Raw genomic sequence first — 23,132 nt, 5'->3', positions numbered from 1 at the left:
ATTAAACTGGTCGTTGAGTAGTTTCAAAGTTATGGACAATTAAAAGTGTATAATTTTGGACAATTTTAAAAAAAATTTCAATTTTCAAATCGCGATATTTTTGAAATGGAATGTCATTGATTTGAGAAACCCTTTGGAACCGTAATATGTGTGGTAAATTTCATTAAAAACGAAGATGACAAATCCGAAAATAGCAGTTTTCAATCCGTTTTGATATGGATTCGCCCACATGTTAAAATGGTTCGGCACAGTCTTCTAGAACTGCTGGGAAGCATCAGGAATATATGCATTCATATCTATACTTTGTGGGTTTTTAGATCTATATATCTCGGTAAAACACATGGAATGACAAAATTATACACCTGATGCTGGTGCTGGTGGAGGGTAAAAAGTGTAATTCTTTTTTTTATAAAAAAGAAAACAAAAATCATGATTCTCTATTTAAATACAACTCATGCGTATTTATTTATAGATGTTTAGCAATCAAGTCATTTGACTTTATTATTTACCTAGTCTTGTTAATATAAAATGTATATTAACAAACTTATAACCACAATTTATTAATAAACATTATTTATAACATCTTCTTAGTCACTTTTTGATTTTATTTTTCTAAAAATATAACCCCTCACCATTGTGTCAGTCTTTACAGGTGTTTTTTGAATAACAACAAAAAACAATTTATATTGTTTTATATATAATTTAGCCATAAAAAAGCAAAAATAATTTATCATACAAATTTAAGGAGACCAAAGAGACGGAAGCTAAAGATAAAAAACAAAAAACACAATAAAGTTAATACTTACTTGCTTATTTATCAAGGCTAATAAATGAAATCGCAAAAAAAAAATAGAAAAATAACAGAGATAATTAATTAGTGTTATTTTTTCTAGTACAAATACTTTATTTTTTGGAAAAACGTTTATGTTATTAAAATAAATTTAAGTTTGATTAGAAATATTAATTAATAACTTGTCAAACAGTTAAAGCAAAACTGCTAAATTTAACACCTAAATGTAGGCAACACATTGTGGTAATAATGACAAATGTTGGGGTTAACTGTAGTTTAAACTGTTGCTATAGTTTATTAATTAGTTATTAAAATTTGATTTGATTCTCTCAATAACTCTATTTGTGGGCGTATGGGCGTGTCAAACTTAAGTAAAACATACATAAGAGTATTTATTTTATATTTAAGAAAGAAAATTTAAATTATGCTTATTTAGCAATGATTTTTAACTATTGCAACGCACCCATCTCATACAAACTTTGGTATGTTTAATTAATTACTAATTTTCAAACTTTATTTTCTTTGAAATTTATTATTTTAAAAAGTGTATTTATTTACAATGTCATTCCCTTATTTCAAAATGATTATTCATTTTTAGAATTTATTTTTTTTTATTTTGTTTTTCAATCTGTTTAAAATGAGATTTTTATTAGCAATGAATTTGTATGTAATTTATTTCATTTTAGTTTTTTTATTTTTGAAATGAAATTACTGGTTAATTAATATTGTTTTATTTGTTGTGTGTTTCAATTCAAATAAAATAATCATTACACATCAATTGTTTAAATTGTAGAAGTTAAGGTTGTGTATATAATTAACTTGAAACCAGTTGTAGGTGGGTTTTTCTGATTCAAGCTAATTTTATATGCCAAAAATATTAATAATTTGTTTTATTAAAAAGTAATATCTTGATTAAATGGTTTAAAGCCAACGGTATTTAATTAATCGACCTAAATAATTAACCAAGAATTTGAACATAAATGTCTGTTAGAATCTATAGAAATATTAATTAAAAATAAGTATAAAAACGATAAATTCTACAGATGATACCGTTAGAGAGGAAATAATAAAAATGCAATAAAGTGAATTATTAAATATATAAAAAAGTTTTTGTAATCGCTTAACAATTTAGTTTAATGGTAATCGGGGGGCCAAATTATTCGATCTTATTTTAGCCAGAAATTTAGTAATTTTTTTAATAATTTCGATATTAAAAAATTATTTTTTGATTCTATAGCTCATTCGATCACGAATGTGGCAATTCGATCCCGACTATAATGTGTTTTTTAGCAACACTTTAATGTTTTGCATCATTTTAGGCAATTTTTCATATTTTTCGAAGCATACTTTAAGGCGCCAAGTTTTAATAAAAATGTTTGCAACTATACCTTATCATTGCAACTATTAAATACGATTTCTGGCTTATTTTCTATATATCCGCTATATTCTAAGTTTAAGCTTTTGTCATTGTTAAGTGAAATTTGTGTAAAATTGTTCCTAGAAATCATTTCGATCACGAATGTGGCAACATTAAAGGCAATTGTGCATATTTTCCTTAGCATAGTTTAAGGGGCCAAGTTTTAATAAGAAAATTTGCTGATACATTATTATTGCAACGAAAGGGCGGGCAACTAGTAAATAGGATTTCTTACTAATTATACCCTTCACCATGAGTGGCAAGGGTATATATAAGTTTGTCATTCCGTTTGTAATTTCCACATTTTTCATTTGCGACCCCATAAAGTATATATATTCTGGATCGTTATAGATAGCGGAATAGATATAGCCATGTACGTCTGTCCATCTGTCCGTCTGTGTGTTGAAATCAACTTTCCGAAGCCCCCAAATAACTTACATACACGATTTATACATCAATATCTCCGAAATTCTTCCGGGTCGGTCGCTATTTAAAATCGAGAAAATCGGTCCACAAATGGCTAGGACAACCTCGATTTTTGACCTATATCTGGATTACTGAGTCATTAATATAGACAATATGGATATCTAATGATAGATATTTCAACGACCTTTGCAACGACGTATATAAGACCATAGTAAGTTGGACATACAATGGATCAAAATCGGAAAAAAATATTTTTTAAAACGAATTTTTTTTTCATCAAAATTTTTTTTTTGTCATAAAATCTTTTCCAAAAAAATTAAAAAAAAAAAATTTTGAAAAAACTTTTTTAAAAAAAAATTAAAAAACAATTTGGAAAAAAAAAATTTTACAACAAAAAAAAAATTTTGATTTTGTTTAAATAAAAATATTTAAAAAAATATTTCTAAGTATAATTTGATGAAGGGTATATAAGATTCGGCACAGCCGAATATAGCTCTCTTACTTGTTTTTCTATATGCCCGGTATATTCTAAGTTAAGCCTTTTTCATTGTATTTATTAAATTATTATGAAATTCTTGCTAGAAATCATTTCGATACGATTGCTATTTCGATCACGAATGCGGTAATTCGTCCTCGGGTTTAATGCTATTTAGCATCATTGTAAAGTTATACACCACTGTAGGCAATTTTTCATATTTTTCGAAGCATACTTTAAGGCGTAAAATTTTATTAAGAAAGTTTGCCAATACGTTATTATTGCAACGAAAGAGCAACTATTAAATATCATTTGTGCCGTATTTAAGTTATTACAAATGCCCTGTATATTCTAAATTTAAACTTTTAAAAAGTTCATTGCATTCATAATAAATTTTAAGTCATTAAACTATAACAAGTTATTAAATTATTATGAAATTTTTGTGAAATTTTTCCTAGAAATCATTTGTATATTAATTCATTTTCCAAATGCAAACATCAACAAACTACAATATAAAAAATCTTTTTATAGACGTTAAATAAAATATACAAACATATTTTAATTCTTCTTAAATTGTTAGTGTTATCGAAAGCAAAGACGTCACGTCACCTCTGTGTCTAACTTAAAAAAAATTGAATTTCAAATTTCCTTAACCAGTCTCAACTTAAACCATCAATTCAAAACATATTTATTAATCATTTATTTATAAATTCAATATTTTTCTAGTTTTTTTTAATGGCCCCTTAAAAAAATCAATAATAAAAATGGTTTAGAACTTTCGTCAGCATAAAATTTAAATTTCTAATTTCATTAAAAACAAAAACATTTGTAAGTTTTTTTTAATGGCCGTATATTGAACTGCTTTCAAAAGAAACTAAAACCGGCTTTAAAACAAATTGAGTGTTTTATGTTAGTTATTTATTAATTTGTTATCACTATTTTTTTGAATTTAAAAATTAGAAATAAAAAAAAGAAAGAAACATATAACATTGACCTTGAAATTAACTAATTTCTTAAAATGATGCAATTTGTATTTGTTTGATATTGGAAAGCACGTGTTTGTATTAAATGTTTAATAATTTTTTATTGTGTTTGCTGCTAATCAATTGATAAATTATTAAAAATTTCATTTGATAAATGGCCGTTTTAGACAGACAGGTGAATGTAGAATGTAGAATTGAGACCCATAAGATTTTTGATTTGTATTAAAGAGAATTATTTAAAGATTACACATTGTTGAAATATTTAACAAAATAAGCTCGAAATAGTTTGTCATCTGGGTTTTAGCTTAACATTTCTACAAACTATATTCTAAATGTTAACTTATTCTCGATATTGAAATTATTTTTGATACGATAGCTCAATCGATCACGAATTATTTAAAGATTACACATTGTTGAAATATTTAACAAAATAAGCTCGAAATAGTTTGTCATCTGGGTTTTAGCTTAACATTTCTACAAACTATATTCTAAATGTTAACTTATTCTCGATATTGAAATTATTTTTGATACGATAGCTCAATCGATCACGAATGTATTAATGTAGCCTCGGGTTTAATGTCTTTTTAGCATCGTTATAAAGTTCTGCAACAGTATAGGAAATTTTGCATATTTTTCGAAACATACTTTAAGGATCATTCTCTATTAAAATAATCCTAGCTTCATAAATTATCGTTCGTAATTGATTAAAGTATAATTGTTCATCATCATTATATTTAATTTCCAATATTTATCGGAACTAGTTCAATCTTATTCACTCTATTATATATTTTATTAAATTTCTCAATTATTTATCTCTTCAGTTTGAGTTTTTTTTTTATTGTTGTCACAAACAGGGAAACATATAAAACAATAATAATAAATTTATGCCATAAATCAATTTCAATTAAAACAAATTTAATCTCTTTTTAATTTTCTTTGGCATATTGAAAAATACGGAAGAATTTTTTTTACATAAATAAATATCTATAAATACATACATTTCAAACATATTTAGCATAATTAACACAAATATATTATTTATTTATTTTTGCTCTTTGCGAGATGTATAGAAAAATTATAACAAAACAAAGTGCAAAAAAGCAAAAAAGTACTGCAAACTGAATATTTAATCAAAAGAAATAAATATTGAAAAATTAACTAAACGAAGCATACAATAAATTGTTATTTTTAAACACAAAATATAAAACAACAGAATATTAAAAATGCACAAAAAAGAAACCAAGAAAAATGCGCGTTAAGTGGAATGGACAGTCGGTCACACCACGTATCAAAGGATGTCCCCCTTATAGAATAATTTGAATAAATTATTAAATGGAATTTTTAAACTTGATTTAAAAATAAGTTTAGCATGATAATATTTATAGTTATTGTGAGTATTAACCAAGTTCCGTTTAATATATTTAGAACGAATTTATGAGAACCCTACATTTCTTAAGTTGTGTTTTTTTTAAGAAACAATTTTGCACTTTTTCTGCCCTGTGTTTAGAAAAAATTTAGTACTGGATGTTACATTTGGTCATGTAAATTATCAATTTAATACATTTAGAACGAAGTTGTGAATATCCTACATTTGTAACTTATTTTCCTCCTTAAGAAAACAGATTGCACTTTTTCTGCCCTGTGTTTAGAAAAAATCTTATTTTTTTAGTACTGGATGTTACATTTGGTCATGTAAATTATCAGTTTAATACATTTAGAACGATGTTGTGAGTATCCTACATTTGTAACTTATTTTCCTCCTTAAGAAAACAGATTGCACTTTTTCTGCCCTCTGTTTAGAAAAAATCGTATTTTTTTAGTACTGGAACTTACATTTGCTCATGTAAGATATCAAAATTTAATTTTATATCTAATTTACCTTTAACTTATATACTTTTTAGTACCAAAAACAAAATTTTGTAAAACAGGGCAGATAAAAGGCAAAATTTTTTGCCAGAAAATGCATTTGTGTTTCAAAAATGTAGCTTAATGTCATTCAAAGCCTTGAAGAACATTTTGATCCATATGTTCTTAGATTGTACTGTAATATGCTTAAATTTAAATTCTATGGAGAGGATTTTTTTTAAAAAATTTTAAGTAAAATTGTGATTTTTTTTAAGTTTATCCGCATAATTAATGATTACTGAAAAACGATTAGTCCGATATTATTAAAATAAACTTAGAAATATTAAAATTTATCCTTTAATCCGTTTATATATTGCGTTTAAATCGGCTCAGTAGTTTCGGAGTTATAATAACAAATTGAAGCAAAAACAAGTAAGAAAGTATGGTCGGTCAAGCCCGACCATATAATACCCTACACCAAGTAAATGAGTAAAAATATTTTTCTTTTAAAATATCAATAATTTATATTTTTGAATGATTTTCGGAAGTGGGCCTTATATGGGAGCTATGACCAATTATGGACCGATCACCATAAAATTAGGTCGTGTGATTTATGTCTATATTAAAGTTAACTATGTTGAATTTTGTGTGTATACCAAAATTTTTAAGCGATTTATGCACGTTAAAGTGATTTTCGGAAGCGGGTCTATATGGTAGCTATGACTAATTATGGACCGATCGTAACAAAATTTGGTGACATGAATTTTGTATATATAAAACTTATTTGGAGCGAAATTTGTGTAGATAAATTAAACATTTATGACCGACAAAGTCCAATTTCGAGGGGACATTTGTATGGGGGCTAGGTGAAATAATGGACCGATTTCAGCCAGTTTCAATAGGCTTGGTCCTTGGGCCGAAAAAGTAATATGTACCAAATTTGATCGAAATATCTTCAAATTGCTGTACTCTGCGCACAAGGTTTACATGGACAGCCAGCCAGCCAGCCAGCCAGCCAGCCAGCCAACCAGACGGACGGACGGACGGACGGACATCGTTTAATCGACTCAGAAAGTGATTCTAAGTCGATCGGTATACTTTAAGGTGGGTGTTAGACTAATATTTTTGGGCGTTACAAACATCTGCACAAACGCATAATACCCTCCCCATTATGGTGGTGTAGGGTATAAATATATTTTTTAATTGAAAATAGCAAATTTTTGTGTTTTAAAAAAATCATGAAAAATCGAAAACGGTAGAAAATTTTCAGGTTTAATACTTTACCGCAAACCCACATGTAATAGCAATAATACGAGATATCAATCATAAAAATCCATTGATTCTTTTCGAATTTATTAACAATTAAGTGAATTCGCTCATTTTCACAAAATTTTACTTTTTTGTTTGATATACATAAAATTGAGCAGTTAATGTTGCTCTTTCGATTGACTGAATTTTGAAAACATTTTGCCCATGCTATGTACAAATTTTCATATAGATATTTCGTTTCAATCGGCTCAGTAGTTTCTGAGTTATAATAACAAATTAAAGCAAAAAATATATTTTTTAAGTGAAAATAGCAAATTTTTTGTTTTAAAAAAATCATGAAAAATGGAAAACGGCAGAAATTGTTTAGAATTATTGCTTTATCGCAAAGCCACATGTAATAGGAACAAAATGAGATATCGATTATAAAAATCAATGGATTCTTTTCTAATTTATTTACAATTATGTGAATTCTCTCATGTTCAGAAAATTGTATGTGCTTACAGGCGTTCACTTTTAGTGTAAATTTTAATTGTGTTTTAATAATCTAAAATACCGTTGCCTTTAAAATACCATTATCATTATTAAGTAAATAATTTTGAATTATGAAAACAAAAGTGTATGTTTTCCATAATTGAATCGCTTATTTCAAAAACCAGCCAAGCAACAAATTATTAATTTTGAGTAAATCAAAGAAAACTTCCCAGCAACCTAAAATTTACAAAGTTGATATTTTTTGCGTAACTGTTTGATAAACATAAAACTTTTTGTTATCTATATTAACATATATTTAAAAAAAATGTAAAATTGATACTTGACTGGTTTCTGAAACAAACATCCATAAATTTCATAAAATAATCTAATTTTATTAGGTACTTTAAAAGTAAAATAACAATTGATATATTCATATCTACATATTTGTTCTGAAATAACTATTCGTCATCTTACACTCGTTCTACAGAGCATTCTGCTTCCGTTCCAGGCCATTGTAAAATATTCCCATAAAACTCTTCATATCCAACCAAGTAGAGGTTTAGAGCTTGTAAACCTACAACATTTATGGGAACAAAATAGAGTAGGGCCTTATAGGGCCAGTCAAGCGCTGTCACTTGTCTTCTTTCTGCACTAAACACAGATTTCTCCGCTTTTCTTCACTATAATAGGGGGTTAGTATTTCATTTTTCTTGCATTAAACGATGTAGTTACCTTTACAAAACAGTAACCGCCTCAACAGTAACTCAATTTTTGATTTTTTGTTGCTTGACTGGTTTTTGAAATAAACGATTCAATTGAGGTTATTTTGAAATATACAGCAGTTCATTTACTGTCGTTACCGTTACCTAAACCACAATGCCTGCTACCATAACCTGTTTGAGTTTAGCTTGAATTTAATCACTGGAATTTTGAGGGAAAAAACTCGAAATCAATCCCTCTAAAAAATATCAAAATACTTTATTTTGACATTTTTCAGCCGGAGAAAAGTTACCATCTGCTTGAGATTAGGCAAGATATTGACCGTAGCCCAATTTTAAACTCTTGCTATGTTACCCGCCTATGTTCCTAATTGTAGGGTACTGAAACTAAATTATATTAATTTACATAAATTCAAATTAGCTTTTCAATTTGCAAAATAACAATGACTAAGTTAAATTTTTTTGGGAGCAATGTCTTTAGCTACAAATACAAATATATAAACCTTTAATTAAACTAGCAATAAACTGCATTTAAAAATTATAAATTAAGCACCTTTATTTCCAACTTAATTTTGTTATTATCACTGGAAATAATTTCTAGTTAAGTTGTTTAACTAAACGTATATATTATTAAACTGTGCTTAATTTGCCATGTTAAATAATTGTTTTGATTTTGCAACTCTCATAGCTCATATTTAAAGTTTAACTAAACCCAAATTGAACCAAGTTAAAAGCTTAATTTAATGAAATTATAATAGAGGTTAATTACTTAAGTTTAGTTAAAAGAGTTTGTAATTAAACTTAATAGATAAATGAATGGAATTAATATATAAAAGAGATCTTTAGTTGATTACTTAAAGTCAAGATAAGATTTTAATACAATAGTTTAATTATATTGTTGGTAATTTGTGAAGGTTATTTTATTTAAACTTTGTTTAAACAAAAATTAGATTTTAAATATGTTTTTTAATGTAATTTTAAAGGTTAAAATACAAAATTCTTTAAAATTTTTGCAAATATAAAAAGAAAACTAAAATTTTTATTCCATACATTGATTAACCAAGCTGTGACCTTTTGCGGCTTAACGGTTAATTTAAGTGTTTACTTTAACTGAAAGGTTATTTTAGGTTTAACGTTAGCTTAGCGGCTACCGTAAGCCAACCTTGGTTTAAACTTTAATTATTTTTACAAATTTTATTGAAATTTGATTTTAATATTTAGCTAAAGCTTATTAGAAAGCTTATTTCTTTATCTAGAAGTAAAAAAAGCTCATGAAGAAATGACTCATGAATATCATATGTGTTTTTGTCTTACATTTTGGAATACCTAGAGTAGGGTACGCTGCTAAAATTTCATACTAAAATATGCGTTTTAATTTTGCAAACTAACAATGACTGGTTATGATGAATAAATTAAAATGGCAAAACAACAAAAGACACCACTAAATAATTACTAAACAGAAACAAAAAACATTATAAAACACATAATTTTTTTTTTTAATTCTTTTGCTTAAATTTATTATTTTGTTGTTGTTGAAATTATTTTTTTAAAAGAAAATTAAGTGAAAAACAAAATACCAAAAATATTTTCTGTAGAAATATTTTAGTAAAACAACAACAGCAGTATATTGTTACAAAAGAAACAACAAATTAATGATGAAATAATGACAATAATAATAATAAAATGTTGTTTGTTACTCAGTCATTTAGAAACAAAAAAAATTTGATAGACAGACTCGCACGCACAGACATGCTTCTACACATTTCTAATACTCTATTCAGTATTTTCAAATACGTGTTTTACCACAAAACGCAAATAATTAACGTGTATCAGACAGAAGGACGGTCGGACGGACGGACAGACTGGGTGTCAAAAATTATAAAAAATTTTGTAAACAACCTTTGTATTTATTGTTTATATTCTTTTATATTTTTTCTAACGCAATTTTTAATAAAATATTTGAAATTTTTTTTTTTAATTACGAATATAATTGGTTGAGGGTAATAGTTGTAGCATAGTACGGAAACCAAACAAAAATCACACATTCTCATCACTTTTGACAGCAGACTTAGGTTTTTTGACAGCTAAGTTTCCGCTCTGTGCAGTGTTGCCACCAAGACAATTATAAACTACACATGCCTCATGCCTAAATTACACATACGAGAAAAAATTACACATGTAAATAAATTTTCGTGATTTCAATGGGAGAAATTGTCTAAAATTGTCATGATTATAAAAGGTTTGTCACAGTAGACTCTGGGGTGTTTGGACCAAATACGATCACTTTATTGTCAATGGACAATTTTCACTTGTGGTGATTTTAATTTATCCAGGATATATTGGATTTTTTAGTGAACTTTTCTAATTTAATGAATTCTTGAGATCAGTCAAATATGTCAATCCCAAATACGCCTTTAACAATTATTAATCAATGTCCTTTGGAAATTGTTACATTTCTATTAAAAATTTAACAATATTTAAAAATAGCACACTGTTTGCTTTCGCATTTTAATTTATTCCTAATTTATATTAAGTGCTTTGAAATCAGTTTTGTTTTCAGTTTCAAAGATAAATATTTTTTACTATTTGTTTAAAAATTATAGCTCTGATCATTTTCCTTACCAGTAAATACTTTACCATAAAATCTTGTAACGTTTATATTTTTAAAATTTGTAGTTATAAATTTGAAATTAAGCTTCCAAAATAGTAAGTCAATTTTAATGTTTATTATTTAAAACACAAGCCAGAAACCAGACAGGCAATAGCATAAACTCAAAATAGTTCTTACGGGTATAAAAAATAACAGGAAACAATTTGTAAATAAATTTTTCTCACACAAATTCCTACGTTCTTGTTTTTTTCTCTTAAGATTGGCTAACGTTACCCCGAAATAACTGCCGATATAATAGTTCGATTTTGGTTATTACAAATTGTTATTGGAAAAACGTTAATTTTCAATATAACGAAAATTAATGTTTTTCCAATAACAATTTGTAATAACTTGTAAAAATGTACAGTTATTATACTATTTTATATTTTGTTCATGTTGAAATTAAAATTCTTATATGTATATAAACTAAAATTTAGTTTCTATTACCAATATTACGCAAACAAAACTATCACAAACGGCGAAATGTCCATCTGGAAAACCAAACATAGCAATCTCCAAATTACTTATCGTATTTTTCTGCAAACCTTAATGTTAATTTAGTTCAAACTTGATTCATATCTTCATCTTATATATAAATAGGCCACACGTTTTTTTGTGGTACACTTTTAAGTATGTTATTGTCCACCAATATTAATAAAACATATTGTTACGAAATTGTACTTGAATTCAAATATAACGATTTTAACGGCTGATTTAAAAGTAGCATAATGCTTTCAAGTAACAGTGCTGTAAAACTGTAACATATCTGTGGGCATTGTTAAATAAAAGCTTTCAGTTGATTTGATTGTAAGTTGGCAACGCTGTATTCGAGTTCGAATAATCAGTTAAAGAACATTGTAGAAAGTACACCACAGATGGCGTATGATCTAGAATATTCGAACTTTGACAGTTAAAGAGCTTTCTAGATGGTAATGCAGTGTTATAAATAGTGGCAGAGGTTGCAGTCGTTAGTGAGTTTATCAGAGACGCTTTTCGAATAAACATCATCTAAGTGCCTTAAAGTGTGTTGTGTTTTCAAAGTAAATTCGTGTACATTATAAATTGTGTCTGTAATTCTGAGAATTTATAAACGTGTATAAAAAACATTGAGTGGCTATTTAATTCTGTTGTTGTTGTACATTTTAAAGAAATAAAGAGTTGTTACAATTCAATTCAAACGACTAAACGGCTTTTATTTGCAATCAAAAGTATCCGGTTTATTTAAAGGAAATAAACCAGCGTTTTGAAAAGGTTAAAACGTAACAATATTGTTTTCGAATTTCGGCCACCGGGAGAGTACATATAATTCCATTATACTGAGTAACAAGAGAGTACAATATAATAAATATGAATACATTTAGAGATACTGGATTTGTATTTATTTGAAATCTGAACTATCCATAATTCATTCATTCATTCAATTAAAATCCAAAATATAGATAAAAGACATACATTGACAATATATTTTGGATATAATTGGAATTTAAAATTACACATGAATTACACATTCACTCAATTACACATGGGTTACACATCCAAGTTAAAATTACACACAATATGTGTAATTACACATGAAGTGGCAACACTGGCTCTGTGTACATTTCTCTATTTTTGTAGCTACTTTAAATATGACATCTGCTTTATAATGTTTGACATTTTTAATGATTTACTTAAGTTACGTCTTTTATAAGAGCAAATTGCCTCAAAGAATATAATATCTAATGATCTTTTCTAAACTAAATCTGGTTTATTTTATTTAATATTTTTTTAATAGAAAGAGAAATATCGATTCTTTAGTGGTCACTCTTTTTTTCGCCAAATATTTCAATAATGTGAAGGTAGCTTTACTTTAAAAGTTTTTTTGAATTTCAAAAACTATTTATTTGACTCTATTATATTGGGTGTATGAATTAAAAATTCGGGATTTTTTTTTTTTTTTAAATTTTAGCTTTTATTTTGAAACGAATCCAGCCAATATCGGATACTCTAATCCAAAGTGAAGCGTATCCCAGAGAGAGCATTCTGTATCAATCGCAACAAATAGGGCATGGTCTAGACTATAAGAGGGGTGAGGAATATGTCGGTTTTATGTCTGTGCGTTTTTCGGCCAATACTCGCTTCAAACGAATCAGTTGCGTTCGCAACATGTTCCCTGTGATGGTCTGGTCAGATTTCAGAGTATCATAAAAGATAGAACTCTTTTTTATCCCACCAAATGCAGAGAATTATCTTAGCGTTATGGATATTTGGATTTTGTTGTCGATTCGACTGGTTGGCCGGGCTTCACATTCGATCTCTTACGCTTCGGGTTATTGTAATGGATCCATTTTTCATCGCAAGTAATGATTTGGTGCAAAAATGATTTTCTTTAATAGCGTTCAAGCATCATTTTGGTCATGTAAAATTTACTTTCAAGGTTTCTCTAGTTTTGGATGAATCATGCTGCTCGCAAACGTTTTGAAATTGCTGCTTGAGTAGCTTCCAATGATTTTGCAAGCTTTTGTTGAGTTTGACAACAATCTTCATGGTCTTCGAACTATGTTGGCTGGCCTTTCTGGCTGGTCTTCCGTTTCAAAATCACCTCTTCTGAACAAAACAAACCATCTCTCGCACATTGAAACCGATAAGCTTTGGTGAGCAATCGTTGAGCTTCAGTGACACTCTTTTTATACCCTTCACCTTCGTTAATTTTCCGACCCTATAAAATATCTGGATCCTTATAGATAGCGGAGTCGATTAAGCCATGTCCGTATGTCTGTCCGTCTGTTTGTTGAAATCAATTTGCTAAAGACCCCAGATATCACCGGTACCCAAATCTTCAATAATTCTGTCAGACATGCTTTCGAGAAGTTTCCTATTTAAAATCAGCCAAATCGGTCCACAAATGGCTGAGATATGAGGAAAAAATCAGGACAACCTAGATTTTTGACCTATATCTGGATTACTAAGTCATTAATATAGACAATATGGATATCTAATGATAGATATTTAAAAGACCTTATATAAGACCATAGTAAGTTGGACCTACAATGGGTCAAAATCGGAAAAAATATTTTTTAACCCGAATTTTTTTTTTACCGAAAAAAAAAATTAAATTAAAAAAATTTTTAAATAACAATTCGCAAAAAATTAAAAACAACTTTGGAAAAAAAATAAATTTTGTTTACCTAAAAATATTTAAAATTTATATTTTAAATATAATTTGGTGAAGATTCGGCACAGCCGAATATAGCTCTCTTACTTGATCAAATTAAAGAAGTAAAGTAAAACTTCCCGCATATGACAAGAAAAAAAACCTTTATTGTTTACACTATAATGATCAATAACTAAGTGAGAATAAACGACAGTTTATTCAAAATTACATATAAGTTATTAAAAACAAAAACCGTATTCAAAAGATAGGCCAATTATTGTTAATCCCGCACCTTTGGTTATTTATGATTCTCCAAATTTGACCCGACTTATCTGAGAATTTGTTTTTATATCTATTTTGTGCCAAATATCCACAGAACATTTTGTATATTTACAGCCACTTATATGGCTACTTTCTATTAGTAGCCATTTATTGATATCATATTCGAATATCTCTGCGCTTTTGTAAATAAGACACAACTTCTAAGCAATGCAGTTAGTATGTAGTAGTCATTGAAATATCGAATTTATTTGTTCAAGGAAATCTTTGGAAAAAAAATCTACTGCAGTGCATAGAGATTTATATGAACGTAACAAATATTTGATCTACTCATGTGAATCCAAAAGCAAAATAGCAGTCGTCTGTATGGGTCTTGACAAAAAATTCCGAATATAATTAAAAAGAATGTTTCCATTGTTACGATTTGTCATATACTATAATTTTAATATTATAAGGGACTTTTTATCGACACTTTATTGAAATTTTGGCGTTAATTATTTTATATTACGACCTCTTTAACTCTCTTTGATTTTTCATCTTATCTTAACCCCTGTCTATACTTGACAAATATTTATCACTAACAATAAATGACGTTGTCTGAACACAAGCACTAACAATTTTTTTATAACGAAGCAATAACACCATTTTGACATTTATTATGACCAACAATTATCAGGTACATACATATAGACATAGGGTTACATTTAAAAGTCAAACAGATTCAATGAACAAACATTATAAATTTATAAAATAGCTATTAGGTTTTCTATTTAATTGTGGGTTTCACTTATTTCCTATTCTTTTTTTATTTTAATTAATTTTTTGACTCAGAAATTAATGTTCAATGATTTTATAAGTAGAAAATGTGTTAACTATTTAATGTGAACATATGTTTTTCATACTTTAAAATAATTACACAGTAGAGTTAATAAATATAAGTACAACTTAAGTGAAAAAGCTACAAGTTTTGGGGTTCAAACAAAAAAAAAAATAATAAAGAAATGACTTTTTGAATGAAACACAGTTTATATACCCTTAACCTTCGTGAGAAGGGTATATATAAGTTTGTCAATCCGTTTGTAATTTCCACAATATAATTTTCCGACCCTATAAAGTATATACATATATTCTGGATCCTTACATATAGCGGAGTTGATTAAGCCATGTCCGTCTGTCTGTCTGTTGAAATCAATTTTCTGAAGACCCCAGATATCTTCGGTATCCAAATCTTTAATAATTCTGTCAGACATGCTTTCGAGAAGTTTTCTATTTAAAATCAGCAAAATCGGTCCACAAATGGCTGAGATATGGGGAAAAAACCAGGACAACCTAGATTTTTGACCTATGTCTGGATTATTAAGTCATCAATTTAGACAATATGGATATCTAATGATAGATATTTCAAAGACCTTTGCAACGACGTATATAAGCCGTAAGTTGGACCTGCAATGTGTCAAAATCAGAAAAAATATTTTTTAACCCGAATTTTTTTTTCACCAAAAAAATTTAAAATAATTCGAAAATTTTTTTTCCAAAAAATTAAAAAAACAACTTTGGAAAAAAAAAATTTTGTTTACCTAAAAAATATTTAAAATTTTTATTTTAAAGTATAATTTGGTGAAGGGTATATAAGATTCGGCACAGCCGAATATAGTTCTCTTACCTGTTTGGATAACGAATCATTTTATTTTTCAACATAGTCTCTTTTGAGCTCTATCCCTTCCCTTCCAAAAAATAAGATTTGTCGAGGTTGTCAAAATAGTTATTTGTTTGTGAGATGATTTCATCGTTGGAGTCAAATCTCTTTCCGCCTAGCCATTTTTTCAGGTTTTTGGAAACAAGATTTATTCACATGGGCCTAAATCCGGTGAATAGGGCGAAAGAGAGAGCATTTCGCAGACTAATTCATGGATTTAGTGAACCCGATTGTGAAGAAAAGCGGAGAGCTTTCTCATATCCAAGTATTCAATCAAAATTGAAACCACTGAACTATGGGTCCACAATCTCTCGCAATTTCAATCTCCGATCGGTCAATACCACATCGTGATTTTTTTTCGGGTTTAAAGACCTCAACTGGTCTTCCATAACGTTTGGCATCTTCCGTGCTTGTACGGCCACAACGAAATTCAGTAAACCACTTTTTATACCCTACACCAACATTAAAGTATACCGATCGACGATTGAAGATATTTCGATCAAATTTGGTACATATTACTTTTTCGACCCAACGACCAAGCCTATTGAAACTGGCTGAAATCAGTCCATTATTTCACCTAGCCCCCATACAAATGTCCTCACGAAATTGGACTTTATCGGTCATAAATGTTTAATTTATCTATGTATCTACACAAAATTCGCTCCAAATAAATTTTATATATACAAAATTCATGTCACCAAATTTTGTTACGATCGGTCCATAATTAGTCATAGCTCCCATATAGACCCGCTTCCGAAAATCAGTTTAACGTGCTTAAATCACTTAAAAATTTTGGTATATACACAAAATTCAACATAAATAACTTTCATATAGACATAAATCACACGACCTAATTTTATGGTGATCGATCCATAATTGGTCATAGCTCCCATATAAGGCCTACTTCCGAAAATCACTCACGAATATAAATTATTGAAATTTTAAAAGAAAAATATTTTTACTCATTTACTTGGTGTAGGGTATTATATGGTCGGGCTTGACCGACCATACTTCCTTACTTGTTTACCATTGAAATTGATGGTGCAGAGATCTCATAGTATTTATCTAGTTTTGGCTTGGTTTGAGTGATGGATTTTATCCGCAAAAAATAATGCGTAGTGAGCACATGAAATTCAATTTTTGCCAATGCCTCAGGTAGTGACGTAAATGACGTAGCTTGTTCAAATTTCGACAGGAGTGAACTGACAGAGCAGTGTTGCCCTTTCATTTAAATGGTGGGATATTCAAAAAGTTAAACACTTTAATATTCCTGAACAATTTCAATAGCATTTTTAAGTAATTTTAACTTAAGTATAAATAAGACTTTATTTTCATTTCGAAACATATTCAGCCTAACTATAAAATAAATTTTAAAGTTAATTTTTGTTAAAATCGACTTAATTTTAAAATAAAACTTTTGTTTTTTTCGTAGCATAAGCTACGAACTTGTTAAATTATATTTAAAATTTGTTTTCTGCTACGAAATTTAAAATAATATTCAACTTTATAGACTTAAAATCAACGTTAAGGATTTTGTGGTTAGGCTGATTATTTTTAATTTCTTCAATAACCTTACAATTATTTGTTCGACTATAAATCGATTAAATTTCGTTTCATTTTAAAGAATTTTTGTACTTTTTTGGTGTTTTTTATTTCGTTTTTTGTTTTGGTATATTTTTGTCTTGTTATTTTTCTAATGTCTTGTCATGTCAATTCGTATTTAGTTTTGTTGTATTTCGTATTTTAGATATTTTTTTTTCTTGTTATTTTATGGTCTACAATTTCCTTTTAATATTGTTTTTTTGTCATTAAAAATTTAGCGTCTCGTTGTGGTTGGTTGATTTGCTCAATACATTTCTTGAGTTTTGTCTACAAATGGGGTTTTATTTAACAACTTTTATTATTTTATTTTTGTTTAATAAAAAGTATTGTACAACAAATTTATATACTATACACCAAAATGTAGTAATTTTTCTTAAACACCCACATTTCGTAGAAATGATTTGAAATAAAACAAAAAAATAAAAATTAATAGTGGGCAGTAAATTAAAAACCAAAGAATTAAATTTACGTGTAGCTGAAAATAAAAATAAACTCCCAATGAAAGTAAAATTAAAATATTTGTTTATAATATAAAACAAACAAAAAAAAAATAAAAAAAAAGATTTATGAAACAAATAAATAAACACTTGATTACTACAAAAGAAAATCACCTAATAAATATATTCATAATCTTATTCTTTCTTCCAAAAGATCTCTAATTAAAACATTTTCTGTTTCTCTTTTCCCTTTCTTATTTTAGTGCGGGACACTAGACGCACCCGATTCGTCATATCACAAACAAAGATCCGACAGAATGGACGTTTATCAAATTGACGATGGTTTTCACTCAGACGGTGGCACCGAAACCCCACCACCATCACCCAGTTCCGGCTCCTCGATAGCCTCCACATCAGATCATGGCTCGCTGGAGAGCGTTGATACGGGCGGCACACAACGTTTGGCTGTACTGTCCTTCGAACAGGTACGCAAGCTGCACAATGTAATGGACGAGAAGGTGGCCATACATGGACGCGGTAATTTCCCCACACTGGAGGTGACACTCAAGGACTTGGTGAATTTGGTGAGGCGTAAGCTGGAGGCCGATGTGAGTGCCGGTGGTGCCGGCGTGATAGTCAAGGATATACGCTTGAACGGCGGAGCAGCTAGTCATGTATTGGCTTCAGAGGATCAGCCTTATAATGATCTGGATTTAATTTATGCCATTGAGCTGAGCTCACCACGTCACTTTGATCGTGTCAAAACAGCGGTACTGAACACATTGCTCGACCTGTTGCCCGAAGGTGTCTCCAAGCGTCGCATAATGCCGTGTGCGCTCAAGGAGGCATACGTTGGCAAAATGGTCAAGGTGAATAATAATAACGATGGCGATCGCTGGTCGCTAATATCATTGGGCAATTCGCCCGGTCACAAAAATGTCGAACTGAAATTCGTCGATAGCATGCGGCGACAATTTGAGTTTTCCGTCGATTCCTTCCAAATTGTTCTCGACTCGTTGCTGCTGTTCTACGACTGCGCAGCCTTGCCAATATCGGAGAACTTCTATCCCACCGTCGTGGGCGAGTCCGTCTACGGCGACTTCCAAGAGGCCCTGTATCACTTGCAAAAGAAACTGATCTCAACGCGGCAACCCGAAGAGATACGGGGCGGCGGTCTGCTCAAGTATTGTAATTTGCTGGTGCGCAACTACAAGCCAGTCGACAATCAGCGCATAAAAACCTTGGAGCGCTACATGTGCTCCCGTTTCTTTATCGATTTTCCAGATATCAATACCCAGACAGTGAAACTGGAAGCCTATTTGCGAAATCATTTCTGGGGTGTGGACGAGGAACCCATGCAGTACCAGTACCTGATGCATTTACGTGAGGTGGTGGAGAATTCGACAGTATGCCTGATGGGCCACGAGAGACGGCAGACATTGCTGTTGATACAGTCGTTGGCCGCACAGGTGCTGTACAAGGAGCAGCAAAAGCAAGTCCATGAACAGCAGCAGCAACACCATCAGCAGCATCAACAACATCAGCAGCAGCAACATCATCATCATCACCATCAGCAGCAACACCAACAGCAACAGTATCAGCAGCAACATCAACATTTGGTTGAACAGCATACAACCACAATGACTATGGTGAATACAACGCCGTGTCAAACACCGCAGCAGCAACAACAGCAGCAGCAGCAACCTCACAATACACACACCATCTACTTACAACAGGTTCCACAAACGCCGCCACAAACAGCCACCATCTGCTGTGCCATGCCAGCCACAAACCCAGCTGATCAGACTCAGCAAACACAACAATCGCAACAGCAGCAGCAGCAGACACAACAACAATCACAATCACAGCAGCAGCAGCAAACGGTTCCTCAAACGGCTCAGGCCTCAACGGTACCACAAACAATACAAATACAAGCCGGACCACCTGGCTTGATTTACGCCAATGGCGTCTACTATGCACCTGTGATTCCCACAACAATTTGCACCTGCAACTCCACATGGCTGAGCACGTGATTAACAACCGTCTCACCCACAACGACTACATTAACAGCACCAACAACAACAGCATATACGAAGGCAGCAACTGCAGCTGATATAATTTTAACAACTACACCAACATCTAAAATAGCTCCGGCCAAGTTTATTATCGATTCCATTATACCCTTTTGCAGCAATAGCAATAACAACTCCATCACATCCCTCATCAATTCTACAACTGCTAGAAACTCCACCACCACCTCATACCCCTTCAACCATAAAACTTCCACAAACAATTTAAAATCTTCCCCCACAACATGTTGTCTACACGATGATCCAGCCGATGACACCCAGCCGACCATACCCAGCATGGCCGGCGATCTGATTCTAACCCATGAACAGCATGAATTCCATTTAGAAGGCAACATCGAAGATTTACCCCCAGTTCTAGTGCAGGCCAACGACAAACAAAAACTCACTGGCGAATTTGCTTATTTCTATCCCTACGATGGTTCTGAGCCTTCTCTACTATTAATAGGTAAAGATTTTTATATTAATGTAACACCTCAATTAAGTTGATTCCTCCTCGATCTAGCGAACACAAAACACAACATCCCAACTGAAGAATAAAACTAGCAGTTTTGTTCGCTTCCAGATCTAATTCTTTTACTACAGACAGATATAGTTTTAAGTTTAATAGAGATAATATAAAAATAATTAACATTAAATATATAATACTTATATAATATATTTCATGTTCCATGTCCATGTCCCCTTTGTCCCTATGTCTTTCCAAATATACCTTTTCTCAACTACCGTGTTGCTGTGTGAACAGGGTTTGAATGAATATATTTTAATTAATTTCTCTATTTTAATTTGTGTCTATCTTGCTTTTAATTTTTCTTTTTAACATTTTCTAGTCGTTAACGAATTTTTTACTTTTAAACTAAATTTTTATTTTAAATACATTAACAGTATTTTCTTTAAAACTTTTAAATTAAGAAATTTGGTAGAATTCTATTTTAAAATGAAAAATATCCGCTTAAAAATTCATTCCTAGTAGATTTTCTTTTTATATTTTGTCATTAAAGAAAACTTTTTCAAATCATTTAGAAATTGCCACATCGGCTTGGTTACTTTGTAAATCGATGCGAAAGATAATATTTTTAAATTTCAATATATTAAGCATACTATTTTGAAAATTCTAGTTATAAGCTAAATATATTGTAGTTCGAAGTTATTAACTTTCGTATCGAATTATGGAGTAACCTTTTTAATTTATTAAATTAAAATTCCCCAGATATTTAAGCTATAACTTTTCAAAACCCCAATTTTAAATTATTTTTATCAAAATTTAAAATTTTTAATATTTTCAATGTAATAAATAAATATATTTAAATTAAGATTTCATAAAGAATACAAAATTATAACAAAATTTTAAGGTTAGAATTATTGAAACCTCAAAATTAGCTAATATTTAAATTTTAAAAAGTCTGTAGTAGAGTGCGATCTGTTTAATAGTGAGAAGTTAAAAAAAAGAAATAGTCAGATAGTTTTTCTAAATTAAGTTTTTCTAATAGAAATTTTAAGTTTATATTTATATCTCAAAAGCAGCTAATATTTAAATTTTAAAATGTCTATTGTAATTTGCCATCTACTTATTTATTAATAAGAAGAAATTTGTTTCCAAATGTAATAATTGTTTAATATAAATAATTAAAATAAAACAAAATGTTAGGTTAGGTTTTCTTCAGGCTTCAATAAATCGGTTTTAATTTCAATATTAGTTTTTCTAAAACCGGAATATCAACAAATATTTAACATCATTTTTAAATTCAAACAAAAGTCTTAAGTTAAATTTCAATATTTATTATTTTTCCACCACCTGAAAAATGTATTAATCGTAAATTGATTTCAATGTTCAAAACTGTCTTGAAAAATTATAAAAACATATTTAGGAGAGAGAATCCTTGTCAAAATAATCATCAGTGGAATTTAGCATCTTCGATTTCAATGAAATTTAACACAGTTCTTATGTATTTCCAGTATTTATCAAATCCTAAGCATTTCAACTCCAGACCCTTTAAGGTCCTATAAATTTAAAGAAACCCTTAAACTTTGCACACAAGTTTTGAAACATAATTGCCCATAACTTTAAAACTATCCCATATTCAATCTTAATTTAGATTTAATTTTAAAGATAATTTTTTTTAACAGCTGAAAGTTAACATTTTAAGACCTCAAAACCGACCTATTCAAAATTATAAATCTATATTCCTGCATAGCTTTAAAATGGGCTCTAAAATTGTTTACTAATTATAAATCAAAATATGACCTAAAATTAGTTTTTTCTAGGAATTTATATGATAAGTCCCATAAAATCAGAACAACACACAATGCAGCCGATTTCAAAATATAAGAAAATTTTTATGCAATTTTAAAAATATTGAGTGTGATCCAAGCTTTCAGAAAATTTAATTTATAGTCAACCGGCCTAACTTGAACAACAAAGATATCAGCTTCTAAAAAAAGCTTTTAAAGCTTCTTTCTATCTTCTACAAATGACATTCGATTTGGCTAAACTTGAACAATTTTTTTAACAAAATATCGTTTAAACTTTAACCGATAACTTAGCTATCCAAGCTGATTTTTTGGTATAGTTTATAAAAAGTTCAAGTCCAGCCAACTTGGTTGATATCTGTAGAGATTTAAAGCTTTTTAAATCTTTTTTTGGTGCAAGTGTTCACCTGTGATACCCTGCAACGTAGCTTATTTTCTAAACAGGCAGGTTACAATATCAATTTTCTGAAAGATCATGGATCATTTTCAATATGTTTTTACATGTACTGCATTTAAATTTAATCAAATTTTTATAACGGGATACATATTATTTTCTGTTAAGGAAAGACTTGCTTTCTACCATATTTCGGTTCATAACTATTA

At 29.5% G+C, this 23,132-nt stretch overlaps 1 protein-coding gene across 1 annotated transcript in view; it reads left to right on the top strand.

The window, feature by feature from the left end:
• Positions 1-20,242, top strand: part of LOC135962312 (rhoGEF domain-containing protein gxcJ) — a 328,266-nt gene extending 308,024 nt beyond the window's left edge. Inside the window, exon 2 of the mRNA XM_065514165.1 lies at positions 18,456-20,242. Within this exon, the coding sequence (XP_065370237.1) occupies positions 18,456-20,225 (1,770 nt within the window). The 3' untranslated portion in view covers positions 20,226-20,242. The remainder of the gene's footprint in view (positions 1-18,455) is intronic.
• The last annotated feature ends 2,890 nt before the right edge of the window (positions 20,243-23,132 follow it).

This window comes from Calliphora vicina, chromosome 5, assembly GCF_958450345.1.
Source record: "Calliphora vicina chromosome 5, idCalVici1.1, whole genome shotgun sequence".
Taxonomy (NCBI): Eukaryota; Metazoa; Arthropoda; class Insecta; order Diptera; family Calliphoridae; genus Calliphora; species Calliphora vicina.
The sequence above is the reverse complement of the archived record's forward strand: the minus strand, read 5'-3'. Positions and strand labels throughout refer to the sequence as shown.